At 38.7% G+C, this 23,674-nt stretch overlaps 1 protein-coding gene across 3 annotated transcripts in view; it reads left to right on the top strand.

The window, feature by feature from the left end:
- The window catches only part of MFSD14A (major facilitator superfamily domain containing 14A), a 53,662-nt gene that overhangs the window by 25,477 nt on the left and 4,511 nt on the right, over window positions 1–23,674 (top strand). For all 3 annotated transcript variants that reach the window (XM_070786042.1, XM_019956986.2, XM_070786043.1), the window contains 7 exons: window positions 5,369–5,431; window positions 6,157–6,284; window positions 8,131–8,245; window positions 11,591–11,809; window positions 12,084–12,197; window positions 13,072–13,143; window positions 22,407–22,519. In XM_070786042.1, the coding sequence (XP_070642143.1) occupies window positions 5,369–5,431; window positions 6,157–6,284; window positions 8,131–8,245; window positions 11,591–11,809; window positions 12,084–12,197; window positions 13,072–13,143; window positions 22,407–22,519 (824 nt within the window). The remainder of the gene's footprint in view (window positions 1–5,368; window positions 5,432–6,156; window positions 6,285–8,130; window positions 8,246–11,590; window positions 11,810–12,083; window positions 12,198–13,071; window positions 13,144–22,406; window positions 22,520–23,674) is intronic.

Here is a 23,674-nt window from a genome sequence, read left to right as displayed (position 1 = left end):
GATTTTGATTTTCCTGTTGCTTTCTCTTTCTTTCACTTTTTTGAATTCTAGTCAGGAAAATGAAAAGTGCTGTTTTGAGACTTAATGAATTATTTTTCCTTTGCCAGCATAAATATACTTCTCAGAATTACTGCTCTTCTCCCCCCCATCAGTATTGTAATAGTTACTGTTAATTCTCATTTGTTTTTCATACTTGAATTTTTTAAGATGGTGAAATGATGAGTTGTGGTTACGTGGGACAGTTGTCCATATTATCATAGTCATAATTCTTTACCTTTTTCAATTTTTTACTTTATTTTTTCAAATCAAGCATTCTCTCAGAAAAAATAAGTTTCAAATATTATTGACTGTTAAGGTCAGAGTTTTATCTTTCTAATTCTTCTTTCATCTTTAACGTACATACATTTTTTAAATTGGAAGTTTTTATGCTCTTTGTTTTTTAGTTGTTTGATGGGGTAAACCTTGGCTGAAGAGATTTAGGCAAACCAGAGATTGAGTTGTAGAGATTCGATGTTTGTAAATTGGCAGAGATTGTTAAACACCAGGTATTGAATTCTTCCTGGTGTTTTGGCCTTTGGGCCTTGGAACTGCAAGAATCTTTGAAATATCGCTGAAGAAATTGTACACAAGAAATCTATATATACACAAACCTCTATATATTATATCAATGTATGTATGTACTTTTTTTTTTTTTTTTGCTGTGCCACGCAGCTTGAGGGATCCTAATTCCCCCACCAGGGATTGAACCTGTGCTCCCTGCAATGGAAAACGCAGAATTCCAACCAATAGACCGCCAGGGAATTACCTATATGTTACTTTTTTAATAATCAGTAATGTGTGCCTGTTGTAACCCTTAAGCAATATATAAACATGTCAGGACAGGAAAGTTCTCCTGAAGTCCTATTTATCCCTCCAGGCACCCTTCAGTTAGGCAATTTTAGCTTCAGGTTGTGCTTTACCAGCCCCAGTGAGACAGATTGGCCAACTGGAGGTAAAGATTTCAGCTTTTACAATGTTGTTGTTGTTCAGTCGCTCAGTCAAGACCCCATGGACTGCAGCATGCCAGGCTTCCCTGTCCTTCACCGTCTCCTGGGCTTGCTACTCATGACCAGGGGTAGGCTCAGGCATATGTATTTTTTAGAAGTGATTCTCATATATCTAGTATACATCACTAATTAAGAACCAATATAGTAATTCAGTGTGGGCTTTTAAAAAAGATTTTGCTCATTTTGAGACTTTCTTTGCAATTTTTTGCTGTTGACTTTATTAGCAGTCCTCTTTTCTCTGTTCTGGACTTCTACACTCACCAGTGTTGGGGTGTGGGGAGAAGTGAGTTCTGGGGTAGAAGGCACCAAGCTGTAGCACTTTGTTCTTTTTTCCAAAAATCTGTTAGCCTTTAAACATTTTACTCTGCCTCATGAGTTTTGAAACTGATCGTACATGGTGCCTGCTGGAATAGCTCTTAATGTACATCTAAAAAGGGAGGATGAGAGTGAAGATATAAATGAGTTTATTTGTATTTTATGTTCATCTCTCTTCCCATACAGAACTCTCAAAAATTACAGAGCTTAAGTATTTCAGTTTTCAAAGATACTCTTTGAATTAACTCATTTAACAAATAACCAAACTTAAGATGTATTAGTTGTAATAAATATTTGGTTTTGGATTTATAATAGCCTTTGTTTTAAAAAGTAAGGTGAAGTTAAAAGAATTAAAAAAATATTTTCATGTGTTTGCAGTTATCTTTGAGTTTGAAGCTCATAGAGCTTATAGAGTGTTGTTCTAGAATACAGTCGAAGAACACAGAATACAGTCAAAGAACAAAAGCTGTGTTCTATGTGGCGGGCCTCTGCAGGAGAGGATGGTGAAGTCTCCATGAAGGGGATGTATGTTAATTACATAGGAGAATTTTATACTGACAAATACTTTTAAGAACTGTAATCTTAACACTTTGAGAGGTTATGACTATATGGTTCATTCATCAGATCAGATCAGTCGCTCAGTCGTGTCCGACTCTTTGCGACCCCATGAATCGCAGCACGCCAGGCCTCCCTGTCCATCACCAACTCCCAGAGTTCACTCAGACTCACGTCCATCGAGTCAGTGATGCCATCCAGCCATCTCATCCTCTGTCGTCCCCTTCCCCTCCTGCCCCCAATCCCTCCCAGCATCAGAGTCTTTTCCAGTGAGTCAACTCTTCGCATGAGGTGGCCAAAGTACTGGAGTTTCAGCTTCAGCATCATTCCTTCCAAAGAAATCCCAGGGCTGATCTCCTTCAGAATGGACTGGTTGGATCTCCTTGCAGTCCAAGGGACTCTCAAGAGTCTTCTCCAACACCACAGTTCAAAAGCATCAATTCTTCGGTGCTCAGCCTTCTTCACAGTCCATCTCTCACATCCATACATGACCACAGGAAAAACCATAGCCTTGACTAGACGAACCTTTGTTGGCAAAGTAACGTCTCTGGTTTTGAATACGCTATCTAGGTTGGTCATAACTTTCCTTCCAAGGAGTAAGCGTCTTTTAATTTCATGGCTGCAGTCACCATCTGTAGTGATTTTGGAGCCCACAAAAATAAAGTCTGACACTGTTTCCACTGTTTCCCCATCTATTTGCCATGAAGTGATGGGACCGGATGCCATGATCTTCGTTTTCTGAACGTTGAGCTTTAAGCCAACTTTTTCACTCTCCACTTTCACTTTCATCAAGAGGCTTTTGAGTTCCTCTTCCCTTTCTGCCCTAAGGGTGGTGTCATCTGCATATCCGAGGTTATTGATATTTCTCCTGGCAATCTTGATTCCAGCTTGTGTTTCTTCCAGTCCAGCGTTTCTCATGATGTACTCTGCATATAAGTTAAATAAACAGGGTGACAATATACAGCCTTGACGAACTCCTTTTGGTTGGTCCATAATGGTATTCAAATAGTGATTGTTGGTTGACTAAATAATATACATTTAGGTTAAAAGAATTAACGACAGCAGGATCTATAATGCTAAGAAGCGGCTTCACTTTTTCAGTGGATTGATGGCTCTAGAAATATTTGATGTTTCAAACTGCTAGATGCACAATCTGTTAAGGAGCAAGACCCTGGACTCCAGACCTCCTGCGTCTCTTCTGTATAAATGTCTTAGTATTCTTTGCTGAGAGTTTCTATTTTTTTAAATTGGTTAAGTCAGTTTGCGTGTTATATTAAGTCATTTTGAAGGCAGAATTTTTAACCTGTTAATTATGAATGTTTAGTGAACAGTTACTATATAAAGGCACTATCTCTGAGGTACCAATAGAGATAAAAATATATTAGATGCAAGGCATATATAGTAGGTATAGTGCCTTTCTATCCTTAATAAGTTTGAAATATAATTGAAATATTTATTAAATACCTTGAGAGAAAAAGTATAAGAACGAACTAACACAGAAGTGTAAGTTGATCAGTTGTGTCCAACTCTTTGCTACCTCATGGACTGTAACCCACTAGGCTCGTCTGTCCATGGGATTCTCCAGGCAAGAATACTGGAGTAGGTGGCCATTTCCTTCTCCGGGGGATCTTCCTGACCCAGGAATCCAACCTTTGTCTCCTTGTATCTCCTGCGTTGGCAGATGGATTCTTTACCTCTAGTGCCACAGGCGAAACCCCTTACAAAGCTGTATGTGAGAGTATTGTAACTGCCTATTATATGGTCCTAAAGGAGAAATAGATTGTTTTGGATAGGAAAGTTCGGTAGCAATGTGGAAGATTTGGAGGAAGACTCATTGGAAGAGACCCTGATGCTGGGAAAAATTGAGGGCAAGAGAAGGGGGTGACAGAAGATGAGATGGTTGGATGGTATCAGTGACTCAATGAACATGAGTTTGAGCTGTCCATTTAAGATGGACAGCATATCATGTATAAAAGTATGAATATTGGAAAGCACAGGAATATTCTAAAAACAGTAAAGAGACCAGATTGATTAGAATGAAAGATAGCTTGGCAAAGTGAATTGTTATCAATAGGATTGAGCATATTATAAAGTTTCTTGTAGGTATTCATTATGTCTTTCGGTCTTTCTAATACCAAACCCTTTCTTGTCCCTAAAAAAAAACTGGCTGTTAGTAGTAACTGGAAGAAAAGCAGATTTGAGTTATGAAAGGTTTGGGGAAGCTATGGCCAGAGCAAATACTGCTAGCCTGTTTTTTTGTAAATAGAGTTTGATTGGAACACAGCCATGCCTATTCATTTACATATAGTCTGTGGCTGCTTTTATTGAGTTGAGCGTTTATGACAGAGGCTGTGTGGCCTGCAGAGTTAGAACAAACTGAAAATACTTACTCTCTGGTCCTTCACAGAAAAAGTTTGCAGACACCTTCTTTAGATCCATGAGTCTTTACTATAAATAACAAGTAATAGTATTTCTAAACTACTAAGATTTCGGGCCACATGATTATTTGTCGTGGAGGGTGGGACAAGGGGAGCTGACTTGTGTACTGTAGGATGTTCAGCAGCCTTCCTAACCTCTACCCAGTAAATGCCGGTAACACCTTTCCTCTCCCTCTCCACTGCCACCCTCCTCCATCCCTCAGGTTGTGACAGAAATGTCTCTGACGTTGCCAGGTGTCCTTTGAGGATCAAAATCCCCCTCGGTTGAGAATCACAAAATATCTGAATACCATAAATGTGATTTTTTCCATGTTAGTGATTTTGAGTAATATTTCTTAATTTTATTTTTGTGTGCTTTGTTGCTTAGTCATGTCTGACTCTTTGTGATCCCATGGACTGTAGCCCACCAGGCTCCTCTTGTCATGAGATTGTCTAGGCAAGAATACTGGAGTGGGTTGCCATTTCCTTCTCCAGGGCATCTTCCCGACCCAGGGATTGAACCCAGGTCTCCTGCATTACAGGCCGATTATTTACCTTCTGAGCCACCTGGGAAGCCCAGTTTTATCTCTAGGTCTGCTTTTGGCAATTAAAATTTCTCTATTTATTCTCCTAGTCTTCTATCTTAGATAATACACCTATCTGTAAAGGGAGTTGTAAGTCAGTTATATGTAGGAAGCAGGATAGCATAGTGAATAAAGCATGGACCTTCAAGCTTGACTTCCTGCCTTACTGTGATGTTGGGTAAGATATTTAACCTCTGTATGTATCAGTTTTCCAATAGGGCTGTTATGAAGAATTAAAGGAGATAATGTGCTACAATGTGCAATTTAATGCCTTGTGATATAGTAAATGCCATGTAAATGTTTAGTATTATTAGTATTTACTCATACTCATAGTGTCATACAAACCTAAAAATGATATGAAATAAAATTCGATTGTATTATGAAGAGGCAGTTTAACTTTTACTAGGACTGAAATGTAGCATGAGCTTTTTATTGTGTTTTTATTTTTTAGGTATTACATGAAACCTTCCCTAAACATACATTTCTGATGAATGGCCTAATTCAAGGAGTAAAGGTAAGATCAGTCCTGTGTATATACATACGTATATGCATGTACACAAACATGCACACGTACACTTAGATATGTGTAATTCTGCCAGTCCCTTATGCTATTAGATCATCTGCTAAGTGTTAATTTTTACAATTGGAGTATATACCTCAGAGGATTGCTTAACACTTTTTAAATGAACTGTTTTAAATCGATTTGGCTCAGATATAGACAACTATGTATAATAATGATAAGCCACATCATAACATACTTCCCCTGTGTTTTATGTGTTGGCATTTTCATTATGGAGATCTGAACACTTCTATAAACTAGCAACAAGCATATATATTGAAGAGAAAAGAACTATTTAAAAAATACACGAATATGAAATATATTGTTATGGTAAAGTTTGATTATTCTACATTTTCTTTACTGTTGATTCCCTGTGATCAACAGGTTTATAAACAGAAAATAAGCATCTAATATTCCTTCTAGAATTGCTAGTGTAGAGTTGTAGTCAAAAATTCATTAGAACATTTAGTATTTAATGTGCTACCAAAGCCCTGCTGATGATTCTGGACAGTCTTGGGAATTTTCAGTTATATACAGACAAGAAATAAGCTTCTTATCTAAAATTTGGTGATGTACTTCTTTTAGAAATATACTTGTTTAAAATTCTTCTTTAAAATGATTTATTTTTGGCTCATCAGTATACATAGTATATGTATTTTCTTCATTTAACTTTTTTTTAGGGTTTGTTGTCATTCCTCAGTGCCCCTCTTATTGGTGCTCTTTCTGATGTTTGGGGCCGAAAATCCTTCTTGCTGCTAACAGTATTTTTCACGTGTGCCCCAATTCCTTTAATGAAAATCAGCCCATGGTATGTACACATTCAGATTATAGCAATTAAATATTAACTGTTAATTGTTTTCTGAATATTCCCTCATTTCTTTCACTTTTTTCCATCTTATTTATGTAGGTTTTAAATATATTTTTCTAATATATTTATTCTTTGATACAGATAAAATACAGTAGCTGAATAATACAGCTAATTAAAAATATAGTAATAAGTAATAAAATATTTTGAACTTGTTGCCACTATAGAAAGCATGTAGACAACTAGCTAATCTGCTTTTGGATTTCATAGCCCAAATTTCAAAATGGTATTTTAGGGATTGGATAGAGTTGGTAACTTCTAATTTTCTTAAGTAGAATGTTTTAAAAAAAACAACACAGTTTATCATCATTATCTGTATTAATTAGGAAGAGATCTAGTTATATATCAGTTCCAAATAGTACTTTCCTAAAATCAGGGAAATTCATTGCTAATTTCTCTCTCCATGTGAAAGAAGTCTGGAGTTGAGCAGTTCAGAGCTGATATGGCAGGTCCTGGAAACTAAATTTTTTTCGTCTTCACGCTCTGCCATCCTCTGCTGTCACCTTGCTGTCCAGGATGGTTGCTTATGTGAGTTCCAGCTTGTTGTCACCTTCAGGCAGCAAGGTGGAAGGAGTGGCTTAAGAAGAGCACATTGCCTTCTTTTAGGAAAACTTTAGAATTTTCACCCAACCTCTGCTTGCGTCTTTTTGGTCAGATTTCAGGCACATCTTAGTTAAGAGAGACTGGGCTTCTTGCCACCTTGATTAGAATCAAAAGTCTTTCACTGGGGAAGAAGGGAGGGAAAACTCACAATGAGAATGATTTTCCCAAGATAATAGAGCCCAGTTTAGTTGTAGATAACTGTGTTAATTCTTTGACTAATGTTCTTCGCCACTTGAGTGTTAATGTTAGTTACTTCTACATCATAGATGGGCTGTATTTCCATGGTGTATCTAGAACCAGGGGTATTTATGGGGCAGAATCTTCCTTTCGCATAGGTGAGATATTGCCCTAAAGGCCAAACCCCTGACGAATGCTAATCATGTAAATGAAATCTTACTGAACAAATCTAGGACATGAACAAATTATTGGCTGTGAAAAGCAGCATGTTAGAAAAAAATCTAGTAAGCAGTAAAGTACTTGTGGCATGGTATTTTGAAAGTGAAGTGTAATTATACTTGACTTTAAAAACCGAAAGTCATCATTACAGCAGAAACTTCTTATTCTCAGCAAGGGATGTTTGAATCATGAATAGCAAAATGTAGTTTGCTTTTTAAAATGGCTTTTGTTCATTTCATAGTATTTATATTGGACACTGCCATATAGGTTTCTTCTATATATATGGAAACTGAATTCTTTGTTTTGGCAACATTTGAAGAGCTAAAGATAACTTATGGAAAAACGTCTAGTTTTTTATATATAAACTTAAGGTAATAGAAACTGAGGAACTAACTTGCCCCCTCAGTTTTATTTACTAAATTTTGTTTTTTTGTGTAGTACTGTGATGGGAAATGAGATGAATTACAATAAACTCTAGGTTTTTGCTATTTTTAGTAGAAACAACAACAAAGCCACTTACCCAACAGCTGGGTAAAAAATTGACCTGAAAACATTATCTAATTTTAAATATTCCTGCATAGTGGCTGAGCTGCTATTGAAGGCCCACTTCTAGCCCAATGTTTTTGTAATATCTGGAGCTTATGATTTATAGAAGGATTAATCTATGAATTGTCTACTAGCTGTTGACTGAAATTAGCTGTTCTTACATTAGTTCACTTATAAAATGAAGGTAGATCAAGGTAATGGTAATTGTTCTAACCTTTTCTTGTCAATTGTCTTTTAATCCTAGGTGGTACTTTGCTGTTATCTCTGTTTCTGGGGTTTTTGCAGTGACTTTCTCCGTGGTATTTGCATATGTAGCAGATATAACCCAAGAACATGAAAGAAGTATGGCGTATGGCCTGGTATGTTTAGTCTAATACCTTTATTTGCTGAAAAACACCCCATATTGTCTCTTATTACAAGGAGTACAGCCTTTGCATTATAAGATTTTTTTGCATAAATACATTTTATAAAAATCATCCATTAGATTACATTAAAAATTTTTTTCAGTACAAAAGCCATGTAAGTTCTGTTATTTTCATACAGAATTTGTCAGAACTGTCAGATTTGAAATTATAGTGAAATATTTTTACCTTATAGAAGTTCTTTTTAATAAACTACTAAAGGAACTATTTAATATGTAATAAGACTAAAAATTACTAATATTTAGTGGCTCATCTAAAAGATAATAGGTTAATATCCATTTCCAGGATCCCAAACCTTTTCTGTGGCTTTGTGGGCCACATATAGTCTCTCTCTCATATTCAACTTTTTAAAATTAATTTTTATTGAATAAATCTGACATACATTATTTAACTTTGAAGTACACAAAGTGTTACTTTGATACATTAATATATTGTAATATAATTGCTGTTGTATATTTATCATACTACGTAATTGTAGTACAGTATTGTTGTCTGTATTCATTTTACCTTGCATTGGTGCTCTCTGGCCTATTTACTAGTCCTTGCACGTTTGTCTCCCGTATTCTTTTGTTTTTCCTTGTGGGCATGTGTTTACATCACTTTTAATGTGAAAGAACCATTTATAGGTAGATTTAGCCCACAGGTGGTAGTTTGCCAGACACTGAACATTGTTTTGGTAAACTAAATACTTAGTGTTGGTAGAGTCTGTTGTCTGTCAAATCAAGTTAACAGATCATGATTAGATAGCCAGAAATGGGATGAGTTTCAGCAGATACGCGGCAAGCATCTCCTGTTAAATAAGCACTAGAATATCGTGTCAGGCTGAATCTTACTTTTATGAGAGACTGTTTTATCTTTGATTCAGAGGTCAAAAAGAATATTTAAAAAATCATGGAATTAAGAGGATTTTGAGAGAAATACAGTAAGAAACTTAGAAAAAACTAATCCGCTGTAAACTCAAGAGTAAATGATAAAAGGTTGATGATAGCCAGGATGTTTTTAAGCAGCTTCCCGGGTGCCGCAGTTGGTAAAGAATCTGCCTGCTCAATACAGGAGACAGAAGAGATGCCAGTTTAGTCCCTGGGTTGGGAAGATCCCCTGGAGGAGGAAATGGCAACCCACTCCAGTATTCTTGCCTAGAAAATCCCATGGACAAAGGAGCCTAGTGGCTACAGTCCATGGGGTCACAAAGAGTCAGACGTGACTGAGCATGCACACATACGTACTATAAAATTATCCATTTTATGTGGATAGATAAATCAGTTTTGTGGCCATAGTCCAGATTGTTTCTGTTTTTGCTAAAGTAATTTATTTTGTCTTAGCTAAATCCTTGAAATTAATAATTTTCAGCCTGGAAGCTTTATGTTTTAAAGGCACAACTAGGAAACGACAACTTCAGTCTCTCAAAGTTATATGGATGCAGATAAAAGAGGTTAATGTGGTCTTTGTGGCCCTCCTTCTGTTCGGTCAGGAACAAATGGCCACCAGGTGGGAAGAACTGAGGAGAAGAGAAGTGACCTGAAATAACCTACACTCTGATTAGGCCTTTTCACTCTGCCTTTGCACTGTGATCCTGAGAATATTCATTGACTTTCACAATGAGAGCCATTGCCCCTTTCCCAGCTCAGTGCCAGAGCTCTGCTTATACCCAGGTCCCTCTGAGACCACAGCCCACTACAATTAATTTCTAGAGTTACTGAAACAAAGTACTACCAGAATCCAGTTTTAAAACATTTCTATCAGCCTGAAAAGTTCCCTTGGGCACATCTGGCATCCATCTCCACTTCACCCCTGACCTCAGGCAGCTACTTTCTGTCTCTGTAGTTTTGCTTTCAATAGAAATTTCATATAAAGAAATAATGTAAACTGTAGTCTTTTGTGTCTACACTTAGCATAATCTTAGGAGGTTTATCTATGCTGATATATAGATCAGTAGTTCCTTTTTATTGTCGTATAGTATTCCACTGTGTGGGACGTACCACATTTTGTTTAGCCATTTACTAGTTGATGAATGTTTGGGTTGATAGCTAGATTGTTGATAGTTATTAGAATTTTATGTATTTGTCAGAGCTGACCACTGACAATCGAATTGCTTATCCTGAACGTGTATGATTAATAAACAGCTATAGGAACTTGCCCAGGCGGTCCAGTGCCCGAGCCCCTGCGCTTACAAGCAGAGGGCCCAGATCGGACCTCTGGGGAGGGAGCTAGATCCTGTATGCCACAGCTAAGTGTGCGTGCTGCAGCTAGAAATCCCACATGCTGCCGCCAAGACCAGGGCCACCAAGTACATAAATCATAAATATTAAAGAAAGACTAAGCAGCTATAAATAAGCACTCCTGTGCAGGTTAAATGCTCCATGCAAAAGTCAGAAAGAGCATAGAAACAATAAAGCGCAGAGTAGTGAGCAGGAACTCATGGACCTTCAGCATTAATTTCTAACTGCCCTCTGAAGAGTGTGGTCTCTCTCAGGTGTTACGTGCCGTCACATCTACTGTTGGTTTGCAGAACACTTTGTGCAGTAGGGCAGATATGTCTGCGATTAGCGGTTTTTCTCCACCTGTGTCTCCTCTACTTTAATCTGCATCTTCAACCAGACATGTATGGACTTCCTCAGAATTTGAGAGAGACATGGTTAGAGATGTGCTCAATGTCAAGGATCAAAGCTCTCATTCTTCCTAACCCTACCACCTAATGAAGACCAAGCTCAGTTTTATGTTGTGGCTTAATACTGTTACTGCTGAAGAGATAAACTTTAAAGTCTTTCAGCTGTATTTCAGCCAGTAAAAATTCATCTAACTTTAGTATTGGGGGAGAAGCCCCAGTGGTATTGAATTTCCATAGAGTATCATTTTAGACTCTTTCCACAGAGCACCATGGGACTGTGGAGGCACCTGGGAACCAGCATGCCTGGCAGCTGGGGTTAGGGCGGGTATTTGGACAGTAATCCAGGCCCCCAACCCTTCTTCAACTAAAACAATTCTTGTTTATTTTTTAATACATTTTTACTTATAACTTTGTCAGCAGGATTTATTTAAACAGAGGGTGCCAAGGCTTAAAAGAAAGTTTGAAGCCACTATCTTAGAGGTTATTACATATTTTTAGTTAAGAATCTAATTCTTTTCTCCTCCTGCAAAAGAAGAATGTATAAGAAAACCGGCACAGGGAGGAGGAAAGGGAGCAGTAGGAGGACTGACGTCAGTCAGAGTCTCCCTGGTGTGGAAGGAATGGAGCCAGGATGTCCTTACTGATCTCTTTCTGTTGATACCGATTTGCTGCAGGTTTCGGCAACATTTGCTGCAAGTTTGGTAACCAGCCCTGCAATTGGCGCTTATCTTGGACGAGTGTATGGGGACAGCTTGGTGGTGGTCCTGGCGACAGCAATAGCTTTGCTAGATATTTGTTTTATCCTGGTTGCCGTGCCGGAGTCATTACCTGAGAAGATGCGGCCTGCGTCGTGGGGAGCACCCATTTCCTGGGAACAGGCCGACCCCTTTGCGGTAATTTTATACATTTTGGCAAAAACATGAATGTGTGATTCAGTGCAGCATTAATGTTTTGTTGCAGATGTTTCTTTGGGGAAAACTTCGTGATGGATTTTTAAAACTACTTTGGAAACTTCAGAATAGTTTTGGGGAGGATGAGAATAAACTGGGGAAAAAAAATGACAACTAGGTGTCTGTATGTACACTGCCAGAAGATACCTCTGCCTGTTCTTAAGCATAGTTCAGTGTTTTGATATAAAACCTTATACCGGTCTTTTTCTTGTTCTAGTCCTTAAAAAAGGTGGGCCAAGACTCCATCGTGCTGCTCATCTGCATTACCGTGTTTCTCTCCTACTTACCAGAGGCAGGCCAATATTCCAGCTTTTTTTTATACCTCAGACAGGTAAAATTCTTTTCTGCTAAAGTGGACTTTTCTTTCATTGTTTAGTGCCTTAATAAAAAAATTTAATCTTGATAGAGCTATTAGAGACTTTTTCAAATGACTATCATTTTAGAAATAACGGCTCACTAGAATTAACTTCCTAGTTAGTGTGACCGATGCATTTCTATTAAGACTCTTGGCTTAGGCAAAAAGAGATAATCTTCCTGTCATTGTGTGTGGTTTGAGTTTATGTGTTCCTTACAGAGGTGACGGAATGCTTTAATCCATTTACCTGCCCCAGACAGTCTCTCTGGAGAAGGAAATGGCAACCCACTCCAGTGTTCTTGCCTGGAGAATCCCAGGGACTGGGGAGCCTGGTGGGCTGCTCTGTGAGCCTGGGTCTCACAGAGTCGGACACGACTGAAGCGACAAAGCAGCAGCAGCAGCAACAGTCTCTTTGTGATTTAGAGCATATACTAATAAAGCAGCTAGCCAGAATGAGAGCATTAGTTTTTTTCTTCTTGACACTAATCTTACTTGGCAGAGATTCAGCCTTTATCAATATGCATGAAAATTACAAAGTGGTATGATATTTATTTGTAAAATAGATTTTAAATGCTTGATAGCAGTCTCCAATTTAGGAAATCAAAATTAAGGGATCAGGATTTAAATTTACTTAATCTGAGTTAAGTAGCTGTTATTTTCATCATCTTACCTTGTTATAATTTTGGTTCTCAGTGAATGCCAGATTCTTCCTTTGAGGAGTTCTTTGATTATGAATGAATTGCATTTTCTTTTCTTGGCCTATTTAATGTTAATATACAGGTAGTTATGTTAGTATGGTATTTATTCTGCTTTTATATTTATTAACGTTACTCTTTTGGAAATCCTCTAGATAATGAAATTTTCACCAGAAAGTGTTGCAGCATTTATAGCAGTCCTTGGCATTCTTTCTATTATTGCACAGGTGAGTTTCTTTTTCATTAGAGGGAGAGATACTTGAAGGTTCACAGATAACAATTCTGTTAGTATAGGTTGACACATACTAATCAACATATGATGTGTAAACAAGAAAGACAGTTTATTGATTTACACTAGAATATAGTCACCTGCATAAAATCAGAAGTTTTATGTTAGTCTTGTTCTACTGTTGAATGATTCATTCAGTAAATGTTTATTGAATATCTGTCATGAGTCAGGCTCTTGTGATATAGCACTGAACTTAACTAAATCCCTGCCATTGTAAACTTAGCATTCTTGTGGGATAAGAAAATGAATAAAGGTGTCGGTGTAAACATATCTGGTGTAATGAAAACTAGAGAAAAAGTGTATAAAAGGGATACGGCACGTGGCTAGGATAGCGTGTTATTTTATCTGGGAGAGTGAGAAGGCTTTGCTGATGTGACATTTGAGCCCAGACCCAAAGGAATGAGGAACGACCCACTAGAATACCTGGAGGAGGAGGATTCTGAACCACCAGCACAGATCTACACCTCTGGAGACCATTCCTAGATGTGTGATAAACAGCTAGGGGACAGGATGGCTCTGGTGGAGTGAACAAGGGAGAGTGTCAGGAAATTAAATCCAAGAGTTAGAGAGGGACCAGATTTGTGTGGGATCTTCCAGGTCTCCATAAGACTTGGCAAGAAGGTAGGAAGCCATGGGAGCGTTGTGAACAGAGAAGTGACATGAAGGTATTTTTATCTTGGAAACCCAGTTGGGAGCCAGTGGTTGTTTGAAGAATAAGATATTAATTAACACAAGAATCTGGATTTCCTTAGATAGTTCATCCTGACCTTTGCATTATCTCTGTTCCATACTTTCCCCAAGGTGGAAAAGATTCTCCCTTTTCTTCCTGTTTGGCTTTGATTTTCTAGATTCTGTAAGAGAGCGCACGCACATACATACATACACGCGCACACACACACACACACACTTTCCCATCTGAAATCCAGCCTCCTGGTTGCAGCTTTGTCTTACTGTACTCTTAAAATGGTAAGTGAGCTCTATTTGATAGTATTAATGGATAGTTCACCATCTCCTAGGTAGGACTGCTTCTGCAGATCTCATCATTTATGAATTTCTGGTAGGTTTAGTTAAAAACTTTAAATTGTGTAATACACTTCCCCCATGACCTCACACATGCATACATATGGCACTAATTATTAGTCCTATTTTTAACCTCAGTTTTATCCTAAGAATCCTTGATCTGGAAAAACACTGCATTCCTTGCTACCAGAAATGTGTTCTTTATCTTTGGAGGAAAATACAGTATTGCTGGTATATACAAATAGCTTTAAAAAAAACACCTTTCTGAACATGAAGTAAAGTGTACTAAGACTAAAGCTTGATGAGTTATCAAATGTTAACTGACCTTGAATCCTGAGATAAATCTAGCCTGATAGTTACATCTTTTTTTTTTCATATATTGCTGTGATTAGATTTGCTACTATTTTATTTGATTTGGATCTTAAAGAGAACAGGCTAACAGTTCCTATAATGACACTTAAGAGGTTAGTAGCTGTATGGTCGTAAGTTCTGTTTCATACTTAACTGAGCATGGAAGCTGTAGGTGGGCACCTGGTAAATTTGGGCACACTGTGGACTGCTTGAATGTGTAACTGAAGGTGCTTTAGAGGAAGTTTTCCCTTTGCTCAGTAGATGGTATCAGGTACAAAGGATACAAAATTGAAAACAGCCCTACGAAGAGCTCAGAATCAGGGTGGGCAGACACGTGAACCCAGGAGACAGCCTGGTTGGGTTTGCCTTAGAAAGAGTCCTGCAGTAGCAGGTTCATGAGGGCTGGGACTCTGGGAAGGAGCACGCCTCGGCCCCGCTGGCGGTGACAGCACAACAGACACTGTATACAGAAACATGGTCCACAAAGAATGCAGTACTTAACTGACCAGTCACCTTTGGGGGCCTACGTAGGGATGTAGTGTTTGAGATGTAAAATCACATTTCTGAAAGTGAGAAAATTAGTTAAATTTCAAAAACAGGTGAATAGGAGTATGTAGATCAGTCCTGGGTGTTCATTGGAGGGACTGATGTTGAAGCTGAAACTCCAATACTTTGGCCACCTGATGTGAAGAGCTGACTCATTTGAAAAGACCCTGATGCTGGGAAAGACTGAGGGCAGGAGGAGAAGGGGACGACAGAGGATGAGATGGTTGGATGGCATCACTGACTCAATGGACATGCGTTTGGGTGGACTCCAGGTGTTGGTGATGGACAGGGAGGCCTGGTGTGCTGCGGTTCATGGGGTCGCAAAGAGTCGGACACGATTGAGCGACTGAACTGAACTGAACTGAGCCTGCATGTAAATATTGATAATTATAGTTTGTCATTATATGAATTAAAATATCAAGTATAGTTTATAGCCCTACAGGTAGAAGCATTATGTTATGTTTTCATTTCTGGCAGGTGTACAATTGAGAATGACTTCTCCCCTGTTGACCTCTCAAGGCAGTGAAAACTAGTGTCTTTGTGTCTCTCCAGCAGCACAGAGCTGCTTGCAGCTCCCCATTGGTGCCTCCCTTTGTTTATTTTCTTGCTTGCCCTTGTCCCTCTGTTCCTGCCGTGCTTACTGCCTCCCCCTTTTACAACTTGAGTGTTCCTTCTCTGCGTTCTCATATTAAGTTGCCTATATCTCTATCATGGTACAAAATGCACTGTATTATGAATTTTACCTATTTATTTCTGATTATTTTCACCTCAGTGGATCATGGATTCTAGTAGAGCTCTTAGAAGATGTGAGGTCAGAATTATATCGTAATTTGTTTTTGTCACTCTAGCACCTTAAACTGCACCTGCAGCCCCACGGGTGCTAAATCAGAGGTCACTTTTTTCCCCATAGTAAATATAGAAATGTAGCTTCTCACCCAAAATTATGAGATCTAATAACATGGTACAGCCTTTCAATAGAAGCCACGTGGTTGCCATCCCCTTGGGGGCCTTTACTCTGGTTTGCCATAGGCCCATCACTTCCATGGCGCCAGTATGCAGGAGTTCATTACATTTGCACTAAATATTTACATGAGTGCATGAATACAGTTAGTTCTGCACATTTCTCTTCCTTGGTGCTGTCATCTGGTCACCTGTGTTCTGGTGACATCCAAATTTACCAAGCCAGTGCTGTCAGACACATCTGCTGGACATCTCAAACCTGATATGGCCATGACTGCAGGCTGGCTCCCTTCCCCCCGCACTGCGCATCTCACTCAGTCCCATCAGCGCTCTCCCAGTTGTTGAGGCCAGGAACCTTGGCACCATTCTTGATTCCTTTCTTTCTCCTTCTCCTACATCCGGCCCATCAGATGGCATCTCCTTTTACCTCTCTCTCCAAAACATATTTTGGGTATTTTTGTTTGTGTGTTTGTTTTTAGACTTTTAACTTGTGTTTGTTTTTGCTTTAAACTTTTAATTCCGTATTGGAGTCCAGCTGTTTAACAATGCTGTGGTGGTTGCAGGTGCACAGCAGGGTGGCTCCGCCACACGTAGGCATGTATCCATTCTCCCCCAAACTCCTTTCCCATCCAGGATGCCACACAGCCTGTGCTGTACAGGACAGTTCCCTTGTATAATTTCTTTTTAGATTCTTCATATAAGCAATATCATACGGTATTTCTGTTTCTCTGACTTACTTCACTACGTATGATAATCTCCAGGTCCATCCATGTTGCTGCAAATGACGTTATTTCATTCTTGCAATGGCAGAGTAATACTCCATTGTGTATACGTACCACATCATCTTCATTCATTCACCTGTCGATGGGCTTTTTAGGTTGCTTCCGTGTCTTGACTGTTGTGAACAGTGTTACAGTGAGTTCAAGTGCATGTATCCTTTCAGACCTTGTTTTTCTCCAGATCCATGCCCAGGAGTGGGATTGCAGGGTCATGCAGTGGCTGTTTTTATTTTGAGGAACCTCCATACTGTTTTCTGTAAAGGCTGTACCAATTTACATTCTCATCAATAGAGTAGGAAGGTTCCTTTCTCCCCTCACCCTCTCCAGCATTTATTGTTTGTAGATTTTTTTTCATGATAGCCATTTTGACTGGTGTAAGATGATACCTCATTGTAGTTTTGATTTGCATTTCTCTAGTAATTTGTGATGCTGAACATCTTTTCATGGGCCTGTTGGCCATCTGAGGTGGATTTCTTTTAGACATCATATATATGGGTCTTGTTCTTGCATCCATTCAGCCACTCTATGTCTTTTGGTAGTGCATTTAATCCATTTGTTTACATTTAAGGTTAAGAATAGATGTAAATATCCTTATACATTTAAGGATAAGTATTGTGTTCCTATTGCTATTTTTTTAATTGTTTTCAGTTTGTTTTTGTAGGTATTTTTTCTTCCCTTCTCTTTCATTCTCTTCTTTCGTGGTTTGATGACTAACTTTGGTGTTGGGTTTGGTTGCTTTTTCTCTTCTGTGTGTTTATCTATTGTAGTTTTTGGGTTTGCTGTTCCCCTGAGGTTTCAGTATAGCAGTTTGTATATGTACCAGATTGTTTTAAGTTGCTTGTTTCTTTCTCGCCTAGAGCAGTTTCTTTAGCATTTGTTGCAAAGCTGGTCTGGTGGTGCTAAATTCTGTTAGCTTTTACTTGTCCGTAAAACTTGATTTCTCTGTCAAGTCTGAATGAGAGCCTCACTGGACAGAGTATTCTTGGTTGTAGGTTCTTCCCTTTCATCATTTTAAATATATCATGCCATTCCCTTTTGGCTTTCAGAATTTCTGCTGAGAAATCAGCTGAAAACCTTATGGGAGTTCCCTTGTATGTTATTTGTAGTTTTTGTCTTGTTGCTGTTAATATTTTTTTGTCTTTAATTTTTGTCAGTTTGATTACCATGTGTCTCAGTGTGTTCATCGTCGGGTTTTAAAAAAAAAAAGCCTGGGACTCTGCGCTTCCTGGACTTGGTTGACTGTTTCCTTTCCCATGTTAGGGAATTTTTCAGCTGTTATCTCTCCAAATATTTTCTTGGGTCCTTTTGCTCTCTTCTTCTGGGACCCATATAATGCAACGGTTGGTGCATTTAATGTTGTCCCAGAGGTCTCTTAGGCTCTCTTCATTTCATTTTTTTCTTTATTCTGTTTGTCAGGAGTGATTTCCATCACTCTGTGTTCCAGGTCACTTATCCATTCTTCTGCCTTCGTTTTTCTGCTATTGATTGCTTCTTGTGTGTTTTTCATTTCAGTTATTGTATTGTTATCTCTGTTTAGTTCTTCTAGGTCTTTGTTAAACATTTCTTGCATCTTTTCGATCCTTCCCTCCATTCTTTTTTCAAGATCCTGGATCATCTTCAATATCATTATTCTGAATTCTTTTTCAGGAAGGTTGCCTGCCTCCACTTCATTTGTGTTTGTAGGGTTTTATTTTGTCCCTTTACCTAGGACATAACCCTCTTCCTTTTCATTTCATCTAACTTTTTGTGATTGTGGTTTTCATTCTGCAGGCTGCAGGATTGTAGCTCTTCTTGCTTCTGCTGTCTGCCCTCTGGTGGATGATGCAAGAGGCTTGTGCAAGCTTCCTGATGGGAGGGATTGATGGTGGGTGTAGCTGGGTCTTGCTCAGCAAAACTTTGTTTGCTAACAGGTGGGGCTTCTGTTGGTTGGTTGGCCTGAGGTGAGCCAGCACTGGAGCTTACAGACTGTTTGTTGGGGCTGACGTTGGGGCCTCTTTAGAACTTAAGCCATTGAGTACTTCCAAGAACTGCTGCTCCTTGTCCCTGTGGTGAGCCACAGCCACCACCACTGCCCCTTACCACCACCTCTGCAAGAGGCCGTCCAACACTAGCAGGTAGGTCTGGTTCAGGCTCCTATGCGGTTACTGCTCCTTTTCCCTAGGTCCTGGTGTGCACAAGACCATGTGTGTGCCCTCCAGGAGTGGTGTCTCTGTTTCCCCCAGTCCTGCAGAAGTCCTGCAATCATCCTGCTGGCCTTCAGTTTCTCTGGGGATTCCTCCTTCTGTTGCTGGATAGCCAGGTTGGGAAGGTTGATGTGTGGCTCAGAATCTTCAGCCCAGTGGGAAAACTTCTGTAGTATAATTGCTCTCTAGTTTGTGAGTCGTGAGTCACCCACCCAACAGTTACAGAATTTTATTTCATCATGATTGCATCCCTCTTAACATCTCGTTGTGGCTTCTCCTTTGTCTTTAGATGTGGGGTGTCTTTATTGGTGGGCTCCAGCGTCTTCCTGTTCAATCACTGTTCAGCAGTTATTTGTGATTCCAGTGCTCTCTCAAGAACTGGGTGAGGGCGTGTCCTTCTACTCCACCATCTTGAACCTGTCTCCCCCAAACCTATTTTAAATCGAAGTGTTTATCACCATCTCCATTACGAGGAACCTTGGCTAAACCATGACAGTAGCCTCCATCTGGTCTACTTCCATCCCCGTCTCCCTACTGTTTGCCACTTGACAGAGGGATTTTTGTAAAGTTGAAATTGAGTCTTGTTTAACATTCTCTTTCTGTCACAATCAGAATAACATCTAGGCTCTTGACAAAACCTCATTTTCCTCTTTTCTCCATATACACTTGAATTGGAGTGCCCTTTTCCCCTGGGTACTCATATAACTACGCCCTCCTCTCATTCAGCTGTCACCTCAGAAAGGCCTTTCCTGCACGTCCTGGTTTGAGCAGCACCTCTATCACACTACCTTATTTTATTTTTTTCATAGCAGCTACAACCTCAAATTTGACTATTTTCTCTCTACTTGGAGGTGATCTAGTGGATTGGCCAAAAAGTCCGTTTGGGTTTTTCCATCTTATGGAACAAGTATTTCCATCTATGGAACAAGTATTTTGACTAACCAAACATTTTCTTTGTACTTTGTACTTAGTACTTAGTACAAATTACTTAGTTCTTTGGTCTATTCACTGTTCCCAAGTTGGTGCCCTCATTCCTAAAATCGCATATTGTATGAACTAGGCAAATATTTGTTGACTGAGTGACAAGTTGATGTCAGTTAACTGTTAATTAGCTGTGTCATCTTGGTTAAGTCATAAGTCATTTTAACTTTTGGGACTTGCTTCTTTTGGTTCTCTTGAAAATGAGAATTACATTGAATTCAATTCAGTTCAGTTCAGTCACTCAGTCGTGTCCAATTCTTTGCGACCCTGTGAATCGCAGCAGGCCTCCCTGTCCATCACCAACTCCCGGAGTTCACTCAGACTCACGTCCATCGAGTCAGTGATGCCATCCAGCCATCTCATCCTCTTTCGTCCCCTTCTCCTCCTGCCCCCAATCCCTCCCAGCATCAGAGTCTTTTCCAATGAGTCAACTCTTCGCATGAGGTGGCCAAAGTACTGGAGTTTCAGCTTTAGCATCATTCCTTCCAAAGAAATCCCAGGGCTTATCTCCTTCAGAATGGACTGGTTGGATCTTCTTGCAGCCCAAGGGACTAAAGAGTCTTCTCCAACACCACAGTTCAAAAGCATCAATTCTTTGGTTCTCAGCCTTCTTCACAGTCCAACTCTCACATCCATACATGACCACTGGAAAAACCACAGCCTTGACTAGACGAACCTTTGTTGGCAAAGTAATGTCTCTGCTTTTCAATATGCTATCTAGGTTGGTCATAACTTTTCTTCAAGGAGTAAGCATCTTTTAATTTCATGGCTGCAGTCACCATCTGCATTGATTTTGGAGCCCAAAAAAATAAAGTCTGACACTGTTTCCATTGTTTCCTCATCTATTTCCCATGAAGTGATGGGACCAGATGCCATGATCTTCGTTTTCTGAATGTTGAGCTTTAAGCCAACTTTTTCACTCTCTTTCACTTGCATCAATAGGCTTTTTATTGAATTAAGGGATACCAATTTTTTTCCCACCTAGCTCAGTCTAGATAATATAAGAAATTTCTTCCTTTATATTATTAAGAATATTGTAACATTTAAAATCATGCATGCTTTCTAAAACACTTATTAAGAACTTATACTAGGTACTGGGGATACAGAGAAAAAAATCCTTGCCTTTGGGAGAAAATGTTAAGAGTATCATATACAAAGGAAATTTTTCTTTTCTAACTGATTGCTCTGAGTGCTCTGATTGCTCCCTTTTGTGGCTGTGGTTTTTGAAGAATGTAATCCAACAAGGTTTCATGCTTTGTGGAATTCAAGTTTATGTTCAGTTGATTTAAGGGAAAATCTCAGAGAAGAAAGCTGTGAGTATTTATTGGTTCAAGAATCATGAAAAGAATACATTTACTACCCACTGGCTTATTTGAATCTGATTAAACTCTTAAATGATTGTCTCAATTTAATGAATTTTAAACTTATACTTGATAATTTTGAGTTGAATGCATCAGCCAGTCATCTAATAGTGATTTCCTGAATTATTTTCACTTCTTCCTCTATGGACTTACCAGCTATCTAACGGGGTGTAATTAACACTAAGGTACCCAAATCATTGCTGAATTTTTCTTTGAAAGAAAAGCAAGAAAATCTATAATATTGTTTATTAAATGTGCTGGGCACAATGGTAAGTTTATCATTTCATCTAACTCATATGACAAAGTTTTGAAGTGGATACTATTTTAGTGATCTTGTGAGAGACAAGATTGAGTTTCAGAGTGAAGTGACTTGCCCAGGGTCACATGATTAGAGCCAAGATTATGATTAAGGCTGCTTTTCCCAAAGCTATATTCTTATTTATTATCCTACACTACTCCCAAGTCATACTTGTTAAACTGATTTACTGTTCATAAAAGCATCATGGTTTCAACAATAGGTTAATTTAATGAAGGATATATAAGTTACTGTTCCAGTTTTCTTTAGTCAGGAGAGTAAGCATTTTGGATTAATTTGGACCTGTAAAAAATTTTTTTAAGCTATTATGTAAGAGGAAATCTCCAAACCATGAGTTAGAACCTTTCATTCCTCCTATTTACAATTTCTGATTTTAAATAGTCCTCAGTAGAAATACACTGAACACAAAGTTCAGCTTTCTATTTTCAGTTTTCTGACTTTTCCCCTGAATCTGGATCTGTCAGCAGAGGAACCTTTCATCTGCTTATTTCACCTGGTATAATTTCAAGTCTATTCAGGGTAATTGTTGCTGAAAAACCAAAATGTAGAAATAGTCTACATTTCTAAAACCAAAATGTGGTAACAGTCCTTTTATATTAGATACTGAAATAAGTAAATAAGTTACCATGTATTTTTTTTTTCTTTTCAGTGTTAAAAAGCTTATTCTGTTCTAATAAACCATTTTGATTTTTCTTATTTTCCAGACCATAGTCTTGAGTTTACTTATGAGGTCAATTGGAAATAAGAACACCATTTTATTGGGTCTGGGATTTCAAATATTACAACTGGCATGGTATGGCTTCGGTTCAGAACCTTGGTATGTACAAATCTTTTAATTTTCTTAATTGTGGTGTTTGCCTTGTTCTTATTTTTCACCTTTTTTGGGGTATAACTGACAAATTTTTTATATTTCTTAAATTGCTTCTCAAATAAGGATTAGACTTTAATCTGTCTTTTGGTATGCTCTTTTTTTTCCCCCCTCAAAATGTATATAAACAGATTTCTCACTTGTGTATTCTTTAGTGGCTTGAGGACAGTGGAGTGACATTTTATATCTAAGCAATAGATTGGGTTTTTTTTTAATGAGATTACTGAGTTTTTCAGTCCCCAATGAGCATTTAGTCCAGTTTAATTTGTTAGGAAGTAACATGTAATCCCAGAACAGCAAGGTTAGGAAAGAAAAAGTGGAGTAATACCACTTTTTTGATCATTACTGATGGCAAACCAGAAATCCAGTTGTTCTGGTTCTGGCTTCATGCCCGGAAGGCTCTCTGCTTTTCTTGCCAGTTTGGTTTCCTGCAGGGAGGTGATGGTCGTGGTGCTGCTGCGGTCAGGCTGCCCATGTACACTTCTGTGCTCAGATACGACAGGACTGAATTCCATAGTGTTTGCAGTAGTGTTTCCTTCAACTGAACACATCATCTGTTTGGGCGTGGATATGAGTAAGCACCCAAGAGTGTGTTCTGATGGACGTTGTAGTTTTCAGTCTAGCTTGTAAAAGAGATGCTCACAACTTAGTGAAAACATTTCTTTTTTAAACATCAAGCCAGAAGCACATTGAGATCAAATTAGTGCTTTTTTTTTTTCACACTGAATCACAAATCTCTGGGAACCTTGCCATAAGTTACAAGCAAACATTTGGAAACATTTAATGTTTCATTCTGTGTACTATACAGGATTCCAACATTCTCCACCCACCCCCAGTCCTGCAGAAATAATACCCAACACACTTTACCGTTTAGATGTGATATGTGATATCCCAACTCTACATTAATACCCACAGCATTCTTGTGAATAAGCGACTGTATTTCTGCTTTCTAGAAGCGTAAATAGGGTTAGACTTTTAAGTGACTTGCCCAGAGTCAGAGGAAAGAAGAGCTAGATCTCCTTTCTCCTGTACCACAGCTGTTTCTCAGTAAGAGTTACTTGATTTTAAATATGTATTTACACACAGGTACAGTGGAGAATAACA

The sequence above is a fragment of the Bos indicus genome, chromosome 3, assembly GCF_029378745.1.
Source record: "Bos indicus isolate NIAB-ARS_2022 breed Sahiwal x Tharparkar chromosome 3, NIAB-ARS_B.indTharparkar_mat_pri_1.0, whole genome shotgun sequence".
Classification (NCBI taxonomy): domain Eukaryota; kingdom Metazoa; phylum Chordata; class Mammalia; order Artiodactyla; family Bovidae; genus Bos; species Bos indicus.
Note: the sequence above shows the minus strand (reverse complement) of the source record. Positions and strands in the feature narration are given on the sequence as shown.